At 35.9% G+C, this 17959-nt stretch overlaps 1 protein-coding gene across 3 annotated transcripts in view; it reads right to left on the bottom strand.

Annotated features, from left to right (window-relative positions):
• Window positions 1–17959, bottom strand: part of SMCHD1 (structural maintenance of chromosomes flexible hinge domain containing 1) — a 151132-nt gene that overhangs the window by 57098 nt on the left and 76075 nt on the right. For all 3 annotated transcript variants that reach the window (XM_077974544.1, XM_077974543.1, NM_001258166.1), the window contains 6 exon segments: window positions 16759–16986; window positions 10692–10840; window positions 9716–9804; window positions 8464–8582; window positions 5367–5534; window positions 1698–1823 (listed from right to left, as the gene is read on the bottom strand). In XM_077974544.1, the coding sequence (XP_077830670.1) occupies window positions 1698–1823; window positions 5367–5534; window positions 8464–8582; window positions 9716–9804; window positions 10692–10840; window positions 16759–16986 (879 nt within the window).

Raw genomic sequence — 17959 nt, 5'->3', positions numbered from 1 at the left:
CAGTAGAAGAAAAATCAGACTGTCTCCCAAACCCTAAAACCCATCTCAACTTAGTAGAACCTAAAGAATAGGTAATAATGGTACATGCAGACAGGAAAAGCAATAGCTGAATAGGAAAAAATGAGAAAGCACACTTGAAATGATAGGATGAAGTCCTATGTTTATACCTGTCCCAGTTACTCTCTGGTCCATTGTCTCTCAACCCATCTTTCTCAAAATAAGTCTCCCATCTGGGTATCAAATCCTTACTGACAAGCCAGAGAAGTAAGTCTTTTCAGGTCTTATAGCAGCAATATCATAGACTCATTTAACAGACTCATTTAAAAACTCCAACTGTAATTACTATGAAAACAGGTCCATGTGTATAATAAGCCATTCTTTGCACTTTAATCTTCCATACAACTTTTAAGATCACCTTTTCAGGTTCTGGGAAATCCCTACTGGGATTCTGATTGAACTATAAATAATTGCAAGAGAAACATCATCTTTACATAATATCAACTGGTTTCTCCATTACATTTATATTTATTTTTTATATGTGGAGGGATACTCAAGATTGTCTGAATATGACCCCAACTCCCCCTGGCTTGCCTAGCAACAACCTGGCTGGGACCAATGAATTCCCTTCAACACACAGAAGAGACAGTATAAAAATACAACTTTATGGCCAGGCATGGTGGCTCACGCCTGTAATCCCAGCACTTTGGAAGGCCAAGGCAGGTGGATTACCCGAGGTCAGGAGTTTGAGAACAGCCTGGCCAACATGGTGAAACCCCGTTTCCACTAAAAATACAAAAATTAGCCAGGCATGATGGCACATGCCTGTAATCCCAACTACTCAGGAGGCTGAGGCAGGAGAATCACTTGAACCTGGGAGGCAGAGGTTGCAGTGAGCCAAGATCACACGATTGCACTCCACCCTGGGCGTTGCAGTGAGACTGTCTCACAAAAAAAAAAAAAAAAAAAAAAAATTGTACACACACACACACACACACACACACACACACACACACACCTTTGCAATGAATAGCGGCTTTTCCTCTTTCCCCTAGAAGGAGGGCCTCCAACTTTGCACCAGCCCCTAGATCCCAAGCAGCTTCTCAGTACTCATGGGAATAACTGATACCTAATCTTGAACTTTCTGGTAGTCAAGACTGTTCCTCACCTTTATAAGACCATGTTCATACTTGCCCCATAAGAAGAACCACAGAGGGCAGGAGCCTCACCCTAGAATATACCAGCATGTTCTAGCAGCTCTGCCCAGGATCTGGTAGCTCTCTATAAGTAGAGGATAGGTACCTGCATGACTCTTTTTGTTTAGCCTCACCATGTATGTTTCCCCAATAATGTCTGTTCCTTAATCCATTCTGTGGGTCCCTGTGGTATCTGTCTTCATTCACTTTGTCAGTGTTAATTATCTATTTATTCATCCTAATCTGAAATGCAAATCTTACTATATAAGAAACATTAAAACAGTCATAACTGTACAATGTTGGCCCCTTGTTGTACTATTGTAAGATATAAATTCTACTTCCTCAAAATAATTTAAAAATTTTTTGAGGTTTATTTACGCTAAGTAATAATAAAGATTATGTAAAATATATTTTTTAAAAAAGAAGCAATATGACAGCTAAAGATACTATCATGAAAATGAAATCCAGAATTTTAAATGAAGATGTAAGGAAGTTTAAACTTACCTTTAAATTGCTAGCTTTTGTAAGACTTATTTTAACATGTTGTACCGGTGCTGGATTATCCCACTGATCACAAAGTTGAACAATAATAGGGTTCTGTAAATCTCTTCCATTAATCACTGGAATGCACTGAAAAGAATAGAAATATTTTAAGAAACACTAAAATATATGGGCCAAACAATGCAATTACTTGTATAATTGTGTAACAATCACTTAATTTATCTCTGTTCTATTCGCAAATGGCTTCTTTGGTCAATGAAAACAAACTTTTGAAAGTCAACTAAATTGTGTGACCCTCTTACCGAAATGATAAATGATCTGAAAAAAGGTAAAGCAACACCTGACATTACAGTCTTCCCTCAGTATCCACAGGAGATTGGTTCTAGACCCCTAGTGGATACCAAAAGCTGCAGATATTCAACTTTTTTATATAAAATTGCATAGTATTTGCATATAACCTAAGCGTACACCTGAAATCTTTAGATTACTTATAACATCTAACACAATGCAAATGCTATGTAAGTACTAGAATGTGTTCAACAGAAATGGAAACCTATCTTTGGTTCTCAGATTTAGCATTGGTAATCTCTAGTTTAGCTTCTCCTTCAGTTAATGTTCAGCTCTCTTGCCATTGTGCATTAAAAGTAGTAACATGGCTTTCTAGCCCTTGGTTAAATAGGACTATTCACTGATGATCTACACTGTCTTGTTGACTTAAAATGCTTCTTGCTTTTTCCCTAGCTAATATGTAAGGCTGTATAATTCTAGAAATCTGCTTACTGACCTATTAACATTGGGCACATCAAAGGAAACAGTGTTAAACAAGATACCTGACAAAAGCCCAATCCTCTGGGTCAATATTTTAAAAGTCTACAAAACATGGAAGGGAACTAAAGAACAACAACAACAAAAAACTGATTTATCACCTCTCCTCTAACAAGAATGTTCCTTCTGCTTCCTCTATCCCCTACTCTTAACTGAGGTAGTTGGTTACCAGATTACGGGAAAAGGCTGCTGAAAATGGAAAGAAAAATTAACATTCTGCTATGGATAGGACATTATGAAAAAACCAAAGACCCTTGAGATTGGTTTAGTTGTGTCCCTCTACCATAAAGTTTACACAGCTACAGCCTTGTTCCCTCTGCCAAAGTTTACAGAAAGCTTGAATTTTGAAAACTGCTGAGTTTCCAAATGTAAACATACAGTATTTCATTCCTAATCAAGTAACTGTTTACCAAAACTACCTTTAAAGGACAGTCTAAGTTTTTAAAGGACTCCTAGCTACTTTTAAAGGTTATCTTTAAGTAAATGACTTGCAGCCCAAATGGCTAATAATAATGTTTTCTAGAAAACGGAAAAAGCAAATTTCTGAAAAAAAAGGTTCATAAGCATTTTAATATCACATTTAATGTCACTTTTTAATACTGGAATGTTAATATTTCAGCATTTCAGTTTCCTCATTTACTTGTCTTTTTTTTTTTTTTAACCTTTTTACTGAGACAAATTCTCACTATGTTGCCCCACCTGGTACTTTTTAACTCCTGGGCTCAAGCAATTCTTCCACCTTGGTCTCCCAAAGTGCTGGGATTACAAGGCAGGAGCCACTGCACCTGGCCAGCTCCCTCATTTATAAAGAATAATATATGTATTTATTAACACCCATATATTTTTCTATTCATCATGTTTATACATTATATCAGTTCCTCCTCTCTGAACAGATCCTATCGGGGAGAAAATGGGTCAGCAATTAGAAAACTTAGAAAAATTAGATATCAAATAATCATTTTTCTAGCCTCATCTACATATAACCATATCTCAACGGACTGATGTATTAGTTTATGTTTTAAGTTTCTGGATTATTATGGATCTACAAATAACTCCTACAAATTTTTGAGCCAACAGCCATCATTATTTTTTTATATTTATCCCCCAAAACGATATAAGACAAACATGTCCAGTTTTTTCCACCTCAAAACTATTTCACATAACTGTTCCAGGTAATAGTCAATCAACAAATCCCATATTGGCATCAATAGGTATAAAAAGTGGGTTAATTTATGTTTTGTAAGTGCTCCCAGAAAAAAAAATGCACTGGCTTTTCAGTAAAACCCTTTAGTCAACACATTATTATTTTAAAAACTGTGTTTTATAAAGCACACTGTCATAACCAGTTTATCTGCTTTTTAAACTCACAAGTGAAAAAGAGCAATCTCAAACTAAGGCATGACCATGTTAACCTTTCTTAGATGACCTGCCCCTTTACTAAGATAAATTCACCTACTACCATGATTGTGTGAGTTCATTTTCTTTTACAGAAAATGTGGGCTGGGAACGGTGGTTCACACCTGTAATCTCAGATCTTTGGGAGAATGAGGCAGAAGAATCGCTTGGGCCCAGGAGCTCAAGATCAGCTTGGTCAACATGGTGAAATCCTGTCTCTATTAAAAATAAATAATTTTTAAAATTTTTTTAAATAAAAATTTTTTCAAAGTTAGCTATCACATCAACAGTTAAAGTCCTGGCTGGGTGCGGTGGCTCATGCCTGTAATCCCAGCACTTCGGGAGGCCAAAGTGGACATACTGCCTGAGGTCAGAAGTTTGAGACCAACCATGGACAACATGGTGAAATTCTATCTTTACTAAAAATACAAAATTAGCCGGGCATGGTGGCACATGCCTGTAATCCCAGCTACTCGGGAGGCTGAGGCAGGATAATCGCTTGAACCCAGGAGGTGGAAGTTGCAGTGAGCCAAGATTGTGCCAATGCATTCCACACTCCAGCCTGGGTAACAAGAGAAACTGTTTCAAAACAAAACAAAACAAAACAAAAAAAACCGTTAAAGCCCTGCTATTTCACAAGCAAATGCCAGAATCTGGACATTTTAAAACTAGAATTCCATCAAAGGATACAAAATTTCAGTTAGATAGGGGTATTAAGTTCAAAAGATCAATTGTATGATGATGATTATAGTTAATAGTATATTGTATTCTTCAAAATTGCTAAGAGAATAGATTTCAAATGTTTTCACCACAAAAAAATGTGAAGTAATATGTGTGTTAATTAGCTTGATTTACCCATTCCACAATGTATATATATTTCAAAATATGTTGTACACAATAAATATGTACAATTTTTGTCCATCAAATTAGAATTCTAAAATTTCAGTAAAAAAAAAAAAAAAAATCAAAGGATTTGGCAGACATTTACAAAATTAGTGTTTAAAATTTAAGTACTTGCATAGGAAGTCATACTGAAGTTTTTATGGGTATGACTTGATGTCTGAGATATGCTTTTTAAAACTCCAACAAAAAGTTATTAGATTAGTATAAGAGAACAAAGAACAAAATTGGCAAAAATAAGTAACTGTAGAAACTAGGTAACTGGCACGTGGGAGTTCGCTACACTATTCTTTTTATTTTTATGCATGTTTGAAATTCTCTGTAGTTTTTAAGATCTGAATTATTACACTCATTTTTAACAAATGAGGACACAATGATGAATCAAATAGCAAAGTATTAAGACTCACATTACCTTGCTCTTTTGTTATTTTTACTGTTAACTGTTAGTTGTTACTTCAGCAACAAAATATATCTGTTCTGATCCACTGACAATCTGAAAGTAATAGGCCATGTAATATTAAATTCTTTCAGTGAAGACATGAAGTGACTTACCTCCTTCAGTTCTGGCCAGTCTATAAGAAGAAGTTTAGCAGGAGGTCCAGAAATTAGTTGCACTCGAATAAAGTCAGAAAACTCGTGCCAAGTAAAACAAAGATCCTTATTTCCAGGAGGACCTGGAATAAATTTGATGCCTCTTACACTTATACTCTGTGTGTTTTCCTAGTGAGGAAAAGTACATTGAGAAAGACAGGGGATATCACTTAGTTTTCAGAAAAACAAAATAAAATGTTTTGTCATTAACCCATGGGCATAGAGATGTGTTTCTTGGTAAAAGGACAGAAAATAAATTGTACCTATGCAATAATGGCATGTCATAAATTTTATTTTCAAGAGAGGAGAGATTGAATTTCTTCTTTCAAGGGGTAGGGGATCCAAAAGGTTCTGGCTATGTCTCTTTATCTTTTCTTAATTTCCCTCTTCCTTGTACTTTCTCCTTTCTGCTACCTGAACAGCTTTTATACTTTTTTTTCCCTCTGTTTGCAACATTACTTACCAGATATACACATTGTTTTTCTTTAGATTTTTGTATATGAAACCTTAAGAAGAGGCTCTTCCCTGATCACCTTACTTATTGGCATACTATCTATCCCCTTCCTTACTTCATTTTTCTTACCTCTTATTTCTCATCTATTGCATGTCCTCTCCATGACAAGATAATTTCCACAAGGGCAGGAGCTTTGATTTGTCACTACTCAATCTCTATTACTTAGAACAATGCCTAACATGTCATATTAATGAGAATCAATGAAACTAGCCTATAATCTCTGCAATATGACTGAATGATTCCACACTGGCATGAGTGCTATAGTATTCATATTTTAACGGTGACCCTTGAAGATTCAGTCATCTTAAATTTCTACTAGGTACAAATCTGCTTCATCAAAATTTTGCTTTTGTTTCTGGGCTGCTGTAACAATATTTCATCAAAATTTTAAAATCAGGCCAGGCACAGTGGCTCCTGACTATATAATCCCAGCACTTTACAAGGCCTAGGCGGAAGGATCCCTTGAGCCCAGGAGTTCACGACCAGCCTGGGCAACAGAGTAAGACCTCATCTCTACAAAAAATTTTAAGATTAGCCAGGTGAAGTGGCAAGCGTCTATAGTCCCAGCTAGTTGGGAGGCTCTGGTGGGATCACTTGAACCCAGGAGGTCGAAGCTACAGTGAGCCATATTCACAACATTGCACTGTGCTCCAGCCCGGGCAAAAGTGTGAGATCCTGTCTCAAAAAAAAATAAATAAATAAATCAGAGAGAAAACTTCATGTTTTATGTTCTCAATGATCTGTAGAACAGAACATTTTATGTAAAAAGTCACTGCAAAATAATCAAAATTAATTTCTCCTAAAAGCTCAATAAGCACAGAAGAATTTTTCAATATTCAGAAAACAAATTAAATAAATATTCCTTAGTAAAATGTACTGAAGTTCAAAATATGTAAAGTCTATCTTAGGCTTCTAAATTTGATAGCCCTTCTGAACCAAAAGCCCTTCTGAAGGGGTGATTTCTTTTTTAAAGTCATGTTGGAAGTTGTTCTGGTTTTATTTCAAATCTTGAAAATGAAATTGCATTTACAAATTGTAGATGGGTACAAACAGAATTAAATATACAATTCCGAAAATGGGCCAAGATGGTATACATCAATTACAGAACAACAGAAGTGGAAAAAAAGTCCACTTGGCTGGAGAGTAAAGAGCTATGGAGAGAGAAAGGGGTGAGATTATGGTAGGGTGGAATACTGTAGGTATTACAGGCCATACTAAGGCAACTGATTTCAAATGCAGTAGAATGTAACACGCTGATAGGTCTAATGGGTAGCATGAGAACTGAAAATTGACTCCTGGATTTGGTCAGGTAGAACAGAGCAGAAAAACATGATGAAAGTGGCTTGCTACAGAATGACAGAAAAGGATGTGAAAACATACAACTCTTCCAAGGAGTTTTACTATAAAATGGAGGAGGGCAGTAGATGGACAGGAATACAGAGCCAAATGAAGCTTTGCTGGTTTTTCTGGAGAGATTTTTCCTTTTGTTTGTTTAAGATGAGTGACATTCCAGCATGTTTACATGCTGGTGGGACGGATCTAGTAGAATAACTGAAGATGTAGGAAGATGGGTTATAATTTAGGAACAATTAGGAGCCTGTGCACAGAATGATAGGAAGCAGGGATTGTTTATTCACAACCACAGGAGCACATTTATTTTCTGATTTCATCTACCTGTAGCGTGAAGCTAGAAAATGGAAGAACCTAAAAGTCAAAGAGCACATTTTATCATTGTGGAGGGAACAAAATATTCAAAGTTCCTCAGTAGTGAAAATGATGCTCTCAACATTAGAAAAGAGCAGAACAGATTACTGGAGACAGAAACGCTAGTTAGAAGGGAAACATGTAAGTTATTTTTGTGACTGCCCCTGTTAAGAAAAAGTGTAATAGAGACTCAAAGAGGAAAAGTTTAAAAAAGCATTCAATAATCTAAATGAATTTAACTTCCCTTTGACCTGAGAGATCTTCTCTCTCACCCACTGTGGACTGGCAGGTTCCTTAAGACCCAACTCCACCATGTCCTTTTCGCTAAAGCTGTCTCTACCTCTCCAAGCAGACTACAGCATGCTTGTTTGTTTTAAACTGAAAGAATTCCACCAGAGTTTTTATTTTTTAAGCTAACCTGAATTAAGTGCACAGCTGCAAACCTTTATAATGATTTTTTCTCTCAGCATCCTGTTAATACAGGGTTTAAACACCAAGAAATTTTATTTAAATAGCTGCTATGAAAAGCTATCAAAAAAATCTATACACCACTATCTTTATGGATAAAATGGTATGATGTCTGGAATTTGCTTCAAAATGATATGGTATGGGGAGAATGATGACTGTTGAAGATGATGGGAACACAAGAAATACCCATTCTATGTTTATTTCTGCGTATGTTCAAACTTTTTCATTATAAGATTTTTAAGTGCCTTTTATGACTTTTCAATTTAAAAACTAAAATCAAACTTTTTTGTTATACTAGTTTTTCCCAAACTTTTTGTTACACATATAACAATAGAATGAATCAAACCAACATGGTATAGAAAGTAACCATACCTGAAAGGTTGTTTTCAAATTTGAGCTATCAAGTCCAACCCCAGCAATTGACAAAGAAGATAAAGAACTTGGTGAAAATGCTTGAATCTGATTTCCGTACTGATCCGTAATTATTATAACTAAAAAAGGGGAAGTTTTATTTTAGTATTATCTTTTAATAGAAGATATAAATATCTACAATATACTTTATAAAAACATGCTTAGAAACTTACTCTTTGTTCTCTTACTAATTTTTGGTAATAAAACAATTATACTCATTTTTTAAATTCACTATAAAGATTTACATAAGTATATTTTCAACTACATTTAACACGATGCTAATGTTAATCAGATTTTTTTACCATGAAAATTTGAAGATAATATTTTAATGTAATTTTCTAGACATAACAAAAAATACATAGGAATCCATTCATACATGTACGTTATATTTTCATGTTTAAAAAAGAATTTTTTAATCCAAATGCCCATCAATGACAGGCTGGATAAAGAAAATGTGGCACAAATACACCATGGAATACTATGCAGCCATAAAAAATGATGAGTTCATATTCTTTGCAGGGACATGGATGAAGCTGGAAACCATCATTCTCAGCAAACTAACACAGCAACAGAAAACCAAACACCGCATGTTCTCACTCTTAAGTGCGAGTTGAACAATGAGAACACATGGACACGGGGAGGCGAACATTACACAGCAGGGCCTGTCGGGGAGTAGGGGCTAGGGGAGGGATAGCACTTAAGAGAAATACCTAATGTAGATGACGGGTTGATGGGTGCCGCAAACCACCATGGCACATGTATACCTACGTAACAAACCTGCACGTTCTGTACATGTACCCCAGAACTTAAAAAGAATTTTTTTAGGAGTATAGTATCACTATTTTGTCCAGGCTGGCCTGAAACCCCTTGGTTCAGGCAATCCTCTCGCCTCAGCCTCCTGGGTAGCTGGGACCACAGGCATGTGTACCATGCCAAGCTTATTTTATACTTTTCTTATTAACTTCTAATTAGTAATATTATTACTTCTAACAAAAGGCAAGATTTTTTTCAACAAAATATGTTTGTCACACTGATTTCAAAGCTATGTCAGCCTGGGCAAACGTAATGAAAATACTTCAATCTTGTCTGACAATAGATTTTAAACCAATAACATTATATGAACCCAAAAGCTTTCCTTTCAGATTATGTATCTAAAACATCCATAGAAGGAAACATCAGTTTTTTTGTTGTTTTTAAAGCAAGCCATACTAACCTACTTCTCCTTGAAGCTCTTGGCCAATCTGTACGGTTTTTCCTCCTTTCATCTCACATTTTAGATGTTTAGGTTCATCAGGAAGTGGTCTGAAATTGTTTAACAAGTTAGAAGTCTTTAGTTAGACCATTAATTGAAGTAGTTCCAACATGCTACAGAATAACACATATATAATGTTCATATCCAATAACTCAAATATAATAACACCCCTTCAAATAACTGTTTAATTTATATAATCTGCTATTAACCCAAAAGAAAATAGGAAAAAGATACTTTGCAAAGATAGTAGAGAATACGGACCAAAAACTTACAGACATGTTAAGTCACAGTATTAATGCTGGATTAAGAGGAAATTATGACAAGAAAACAGACGAGTTAATAACTCACTGAGTGATGTCATCACGGTCAGAATGCAGCACATTTGAAAATTCTATCTCAAAAACAGAACTATCCTAAGTGTTGGGAAAAGTACAGAAATGGGTAGAAGAATTAAAGTCCAAGAGGTTATTGGAAAAGAGGTGGCCAAGAAATTGATAGACCAGTGTAAAAGGTTTTTTTTACACATTCACTTAATTCTGTCCCTTCAATATAAGTTCTACATATTAACTCTGGTGGGACTCTCAGCTTTAAAAATTCTCACTAAGCAATGAAAGAATTTTTCCTTCTGAACAACACTGACTGATCACACTGTATCTTTTGAATTTTTCATGTCTTTGTCATTTTGCAGGTGTTTTCACTGTTGCTGGCACTAAACTTTCCTTTAATAAAGGTTCCAGATACTAGAAGGTCAATTCAGTGCAAGGTTATAGTGATAACAAAAATTAATCGCTATCACCAATGATACTTTATTCCAAAGACAATCTATCATATTTCATTGAAACTGTAGTATTTTTACATTAAAAACAACTTTCATATATGTGCAATGGAGGAAAGTATTTTGTTGCCACAGGCTGCAAAATATAATGAGTCCACAAACCTTACTGTAAATGCACTTTCCAAAGACACATGATCATCTTGGAAAGAAACCTGGCAATAGCGCATATCTTTTACAGATGTTGGTACTTGCACATCAGGAAGAAGACCCTGTAGCAAGTGCTCTTTGTTAATCTCAGGAGTCCAATTAACCTAGAAGAAAATGATATATTTAAGAATAATAAAGCTTAGTCTGTCTAATGTTCTCCTACTGCCACTTATCTTACTCTTAAAACTACATTATAATCCATCTTCTTCACCTCCAAGAAAAAAGTCTCTTTATGGTCAGAAATGGTGTGGTTCATATACTACTATGATACAGAGGCATCCTCTTTGTCTCTGTTGTTAATGCTGCCCTATTTTTTAGTGAGACAAAATAAAAATTCTTAAGTCATTTCTTTAGTGCTTTGCCAGAAAAGTATCACTGTGGCCATTATCTTTTAAAAGTAACATATAAATCAGATCATGTAATTCTGAAAAGCAATATTCAATTATTTTTTGAAAAGAATCCTATTTATGGGAAGGCTCTGAATGAGATCTAGGTGAACCTTATTCTTACTCAGCAAGGTGAGGAAAAAAAAGTTTTATCTAACTTTCTGGACATACTTTGGCCTTAATCTCTTCTTGGGTGCTTTCAGTTCTGTATTAATTTACACCTCTTACATTCCATATTTTGTCATTTAATCCATACTTTTTCAAGTTGTTTGCTCTACTCTGTCCTTACTTTTAAACTTCCAATACTTTCTATTTAAGAATTCTGACCTCAACTTTCTCTCTACTTTTATTTAGACTTCTGTAGTTGATTTCAAAATCACTCATATTCTATTTTTACTTTTAGATTTTATAGACAAGGTCTCGCTCTGTAGCCCAGGTTGGAGTGCAATGGCATGATCACAGCTCACTGGAGCCTCCAATTGCTGGGCTCAAGCAATGCTCCTGCCCCAGTCTCCTGAGTACCTGAGACTACAGGCATGCACCACCAGGTCTGCCTAAGTTTTTGTTAAGAAGGGGTCTCACTATGTTGCCCATGCTGGTCTTAAACTCCTAGCCTCCAACAATGCTCCCACCTCAGCCTTCCAAAGTGCTAGGATTACATGTGTGAGCCACCATACCTGGCCTTAAAATCACTAACAATCTTTTTTTTAAAAAAATTCTAATTTACACTTTATTTTGCCTCTACTTTTAGGTTCAGTGGGTACATATACAGGTTTGTTACATGGGTAAATTGCATGTTGCTGAGGTTTGGTCTATGAATTATCCCATCGCCCAGGTAATGAGCATAGTACCCAATAGGTAGTTTTTCAACCCTTGCTCCTCTACTACCTTCCCCTCTTTTGGAATCTCCAGTGTCTACTGTTCCTATATTTTCCATGGGTATTTAACGTTTAGCTCCCACTTATGAGACCATTCAGTATTTGGGTTCCTGTTCCTGTATTAATTCACTTAAGATAATGGCCTCCAGCTGCATCCATGTTGCTGCAAAGGACATGATTTTGTTCTTTTTTATGGCTGTGTAGTATTCTGTGGTGTATTTTCTTTATCCTTATTTTCTTTATCCAGTCCACTACTGATAGGCACCTATGTCTTTGTTGTTGTGAATAGTGCTGAGATAAACAGAGACTGCATGTATATTTGGTGAAATGGTATCTTTTCCTTTGGGTATATATATAGTAATGGTATCACTGGTTCAAATGGTAGTTCTATTTAAGGTTGAGAAATCTCCAAACTGCTCTCCACAGTGGCTGAACTAATTTACAGTCGCACCAACAGTGCATAAGTATTCCTTCTTCTCCACAACCTTGCCAACATCTGTTATTTTTTGATGTCTGCTATTTTTAAATATAGTCATTCTGACTGGTGTGAGATGGTATCTCATTGCTTTTGATTTGCATTTCTCTCTGATTATGATGTTGAGCATTTTTTTCATAGATTTGCTGACCCACATGTATGTATTCTCTTAACAAGTTATCTGTTCATATCCTTTGCCCATTTTTTAAATGGGGTTGTTTTTTGCTTGTTAAAGTTCCTTATAGATTCTGGATATTAGACCTTTTTAGAATATATAGCTTGTTAATATTTTTTCCCATTCTGTAGTCTGTCTGTTTACTCTGTTGGTAGTTTCTTTTGCTGTGCAGCTCTTTAGTTTGATTAGGGCCCACTTGTCAACTTTTGTTTGTGTTGTAACTGCTTTTGGGGACTTGGTCATAAATTCTTCATCAGGGCCGACGTCCAGAATGGCTATTTCCTAGGTTTTCTTCTAGAATTTTTACGGTTTGAAATCTTATATTTAAGTCTTTAATCCACCTTGAGTTAATTTTTGTATAAGGCAAAAGGTAGGGATCCAGTTTCATTCTTCTGCATATGGCTAGCCAGTTATCCTGGCACAATTTTTTGAATAGGGAGTCCTTTCCCATTGCTTGTTATTGTCACCTTTGTCAAAGATCAGATAGCTCTACGTGTACAGGTTTATTTCTGGGTTCTCCAACCTCCTCCGTTGGTCTATGTATTTGTTTTTGTACCAGTAGCATGCTGTTTTGGTTACTGTAGCTCTGTAGTACAGTTTGAAGACAGGTAGTGTGATGCCTCTCATTTTGTTATTTTTGCTTAGGATTGCTTTGAGCCCTTTTTTAGTTCCATACAAAATTTATAATAGCTTTTTTCCAATTCTGTGAAAAATGACAGTAGTTTGATACGAACGACATTGAATCTGTAGATTCCTTTGGGCGGTATGGTCACTTGAATCATACTAGTTCTTCTGACTCATGAGCATGAAATGTTTTTCCCTTCTTGTGGGTATTATCTACGATTTCTTTCAGTAGTGTTGCAGTTCTCCTTGTAGAGATCTTTCACTTCCTTGGCTAGATGTATTCCTAGGCATTTTGCATTTTTTGTGGCTACCATAAATGGGACTGATTTGGCTTTCAGCTCAAAAGTTACTGATACACAGAAATGCTACTAGTTTTGTACACTAATTTTGCATTCTGAAACCCTACTGAAGTTGTTTATCAGCTCCAGGAGGTTTTTGGCAGAGTCTTTGGTGTTTTCTAGGTATAGAATCACCTCCACAACGAAGAGACGGTTTGACTTATTTTCCTATTTGGATACCTTTTATTTTTCTCTTGCCTGATTGCTCTGGGTAGAACTTCCAGTACTATGTTGAATAGAATTGGTAAGAGCAGGCATCCTTGTCTTGTTCCAGTTCTCAAGGGGAATGGTTCCAGCTTTTGCCTGTTTGGTATGATGTTGGCTGTGGGTTTGTCATGGATGGCTCTCATTATCTTGAGGTGTATTCTTCAGTATCTAGTGATGGCTTTTATCACTAAGGGATGTTGGATTTTATCAAAAGCATTTTCTGCATCTATTGAAACCATATTAAATCATATGGTTTTAATTTTGCTTATGTGGCAAATCACACTTATTTATTTGTGTATGTTGAACCAACCTTGAATCTCAAAAATAAAGCCTACTTGATTGTGGTGAATTAACTTTTTTTTTTTTGAGACGAGTCTCGCTCTGTCGCCCAGGCTGGAGTGCAGTGGCGTGATCTCAGCTCATGCAACCTCTGACTCTCGGATTCAAGCAATTCTCTCTCTCAACCTCCTGAGTAGCTGGGATTACAGGTGCCCGCCACCACACCTGGCTAATTTTTGTATTTTTTTTAGTAGAGATGGGGTTTCACCATCTTGGCCAGGCTGGTCGTGAACTCTCAACCTCGTGATTCACCTGCCTCGGCCTCTCAAAGTGTTGGGATTACAGGCGTGAGCCACCGCGCCTGGCCCGTGGTAAATTAACTTTTTAATGAAAATCACTAATATTCTGTTTCCTAGTTTATGCTGCTCTAATGTTTTTAGTTACCTTTTTATCTTTTAAAACCATCTTTAGTCTCTGTTCTTTATTGTATTAAAAAAAAAAAAAAGGAAAATAAGAAGGAGTTCCACAAAAAAGATAAAAGGCTTTCCTCACTCACCCTGGCTGTGTACCCCTCTGAACAGATTCCCCAGCTCAGTTCAGGCTGAATTCCCTCTATCTTGGCTTAATTCTCTCAACACCACAAAACCACTATAAAGGCTGTACATTCAACTTAAGAAAAAAGGAGTATTCACTATCTTTTACTGTCAATGAAGAAGTGCATAGACATACATAATTACCAAATTAGAGGCACAATGTGTCAAACGCAGGCAACAATCTTAGAGAAGGTATGACAGGGAGAGGCTCTCCACTCAATGTTTTTCTTAAACTTCTTAAGAAACAAGGAAGTGGAAGCATGATTGTGAGAAAGAAGGAAATAGCTCAGAAGCCACATCCCTGGCACCACTATTAAACCACTACTTACCTTCAAATCTGCTTATAGAGATAAAATGGTTACCTCCTTTCCAAGAGGAATCAGAATTATTTCTATCTCAATTCTCTCTTCCCTCATTACGAAGGGGAAAAAAGCTGGCTAGAACAAGCATTGTTCCAAATAAGATTTTAAAACTCATGTCAGTTGAACCCATGCTAAATAATCCTTTTGAATTACCAGATCTTATGTTTGGAAACACAGGATGGGTATGGTGTATACCAGTCTGAAAGAGCAATTGCCAAACAATGTTAACTCTCCAAAAATTTGGTTAACTGGGACTCCTTACTAAGAGTCTATGAATGTCAGCTCTCCAGACATGGAGGAATGCTTATTTCTAACTACCTCAAAAAGCCTGGAATTTTGGTAAATTCTTTTTCCACACTTGGGAATTTTATCTCCATAGATGTCAAGGGGAAAAAAGTACAGTAAGTTCTGTTACAATGCTTACTTTGAAAATGCAAATTTGTTCCAATACAATCATGTTTACTTTGAAAATGCAAATTTGTTCCAATACAATTATCAGTAAACAATTTAAGCATAAGGCAAATTTTACTTTTGCTTAGGTACGATTTCATCTTTGAAAAAACTAGGTCAACACAGAAAACTGCGCAGCTGAACCAACCAAGTGGGAACACAAAAAATGTTGCAACTCAAACACCTATCAGTCACCTCAGTTGACTATGTGTTAATGAGCCATGCTCATCCACAGACTGTTAAAACAACTTCCCCTCACTTTCAGACAACCTTCCTTCCACCACTTTACAGTAACTCAAAAGCTGCAATCATTCCTAAGACTTCATTAAGCTAGGTAAACTGCCATATTATTATAGTATTTATGTAGTTCTTAACATTTAACACGTATTATCATTATTGTTTTTGCCACTATTTTATTAGGTTCTCTTAATGGGTTACTGAGAAAGTTTGAGTATTGTGCCTCTAGTTTCCATTTTCCCTCATAAGTCCTGTGATTTTTTTATTGCACAATTTTGCACAGCAGAGTGATTTTGAAGAATGCATGTGTCTCATTATAGAAGAACAAACTGAACTTTGAAAGAAGCAAGCATAGACTGTCCACTATTATTTCAGTCAACCATAAAGGGAATGCGAAAAAGCTGTCTACTTTATGTAATAAGACTCTTAACATTTTGATTTGGGTCCTTGTTCAGTGAGGTATTAAGTTTCAACATGTAGATTCAACCCTATCAAGGTACAAATGTCATATTTAGATGACAGCAGGTTCATGAGGACCAACAAAACTCTTTTCTAAGGATATTTTTAGAGTGGTATACCAATTTCAGTAATTTAAATGGCCAAATCGAGGCTCTGTAGTTAACAACACTGTTTCACTGCTTGCCTTTAACAGATCTTTTGTTTAGTGCTTTCAAAACTGCTACCAATTTATTGCTAGCTTTATCAAGGTGGTGATGTTAACTGCGATTGCAGAAAAACAGCTAGTCAGGAAGAGCACAACTAAACAAAATGCCAAAACCTAGATTTTTAAATGTCAAAATCATTTTTTTCTAAGTATAATTTTGTCACACATGAATCATTCGCATTTCAACCTACTCCATGAAAAAAGCTTATTCTTCTTAGAATTTGAAATGATAGTATAATTTTTCTGTGACAACTTTCTTTTTTAGAGACTACCCACAAAACGGCTTGTTCAAAGTCTTACAAACATAAAATTTAAAAAGTTCTTACAAATAACCAATCTGTTAGAGATACTTACTTTAATTTTTTCTGCTAAAGCGGATGTTATATTGATTTCTCTTTCTCCTTCATCATACATTTGAAAAATAAGATTACGCATAATATCACCTGCTATCCAATTAACCTCATCCTGATGTTTGATCTGAATTGCCTTTTGTCCTTCCACACTGAATATTTGTAGTCTTGCAACATGGCTACTGGGAAGTAACTTAATAGTCTTCTCCACAGGTGCCACATCTTTACAACTCTAGGAAGAGAAGAAAACACAAACACTGAGTGATATCTGTACTGAAATCTTACACTTCTGAAGAATTTACTTTCAATATTAGGGAAGACCATCTCATACATTGTTATACTCACAGGTTTTGTCATTAAGATGGCATTGTACTATTAATAATTCCGTATGTTATACCATCAGGTTATAAACGACAGTGGCCACATTCTTGAAACAAAAACAATTATATTTGGACTAAAAGGATTCCCTTCCTCTTTTTTATTTTTTTATTTTTATTTTTGAGACAGAGTCTTGCTTTGCCTCCCAGCTGGAGGGCAGTGGCGCGATCTTGGCTCACTGCAACCTCTGCCTTCTGGGTTCAAACCACTCTCCTGCCTCAGCCTCCAGAGTAGCTGGGATTACAGGCAACCACCACCACGCACAGCTAATTTTTGTATTTTCAGCAGAGACGGGTTTCACCATGTTGGCCAGGCTGGTCTCAAACTCTTGACCTCAGGTGATCCACTGGCCTTGGTCTTCCAAAGTGCTGGGATTACAGGCATCAGCCACTACACCCGGTCCCTTCCTCTTATTTCCAAATTTCTTTAAAAGTATTGCCAACTTGTGAAATTTTAATTATGTTCATACTCTGTTAGTATTTATGAATAAGAATAAAGATGTAAGAAATTAAGAACTTTCTACAAAATCAGAGACAAACAGCTACCATAAAATATATTATTTAATGATAATAGATTACATTAAGCTTTCAGTATTTTTTCAATTCATAACACATTGGGGTAAGTGATCAAGGTTGTTTATAGCCAAAGAAGGACTCTAGACGCCCTAAAGACAACTGGTCAATGTATCGGCATATTTACAATTTATTATTGGCACACCAGTGTTCTATAGATCAAAGAAAAGACCTAGATTATGCTATATAAATTGATTTTAGGCACACAAAATTAAAATATTACATTATTATTTCATAATCTAGTTAGTCTATTCA

Source organism: Macaca mulatta, chromosome 18 (genome assembly GCF_049350105.2).
Source record: "Macaca mulatta isolate MMU2019108-1 chromosome 18, T2T-MMU8v2.0, whole genome shotgun sequence".
Classification (NCBI taxonomy): Eukaryota; Metazoa; Chordata; class Mammalia; order Primates; family Cercopithecidae; genus Macaca; species Macaca mulatta.
The sequence above is the reverse complement of the archived record's forward strand: the minus strand, read 5'-3'. Positions and strand labels throughout refer to the sequence as shown.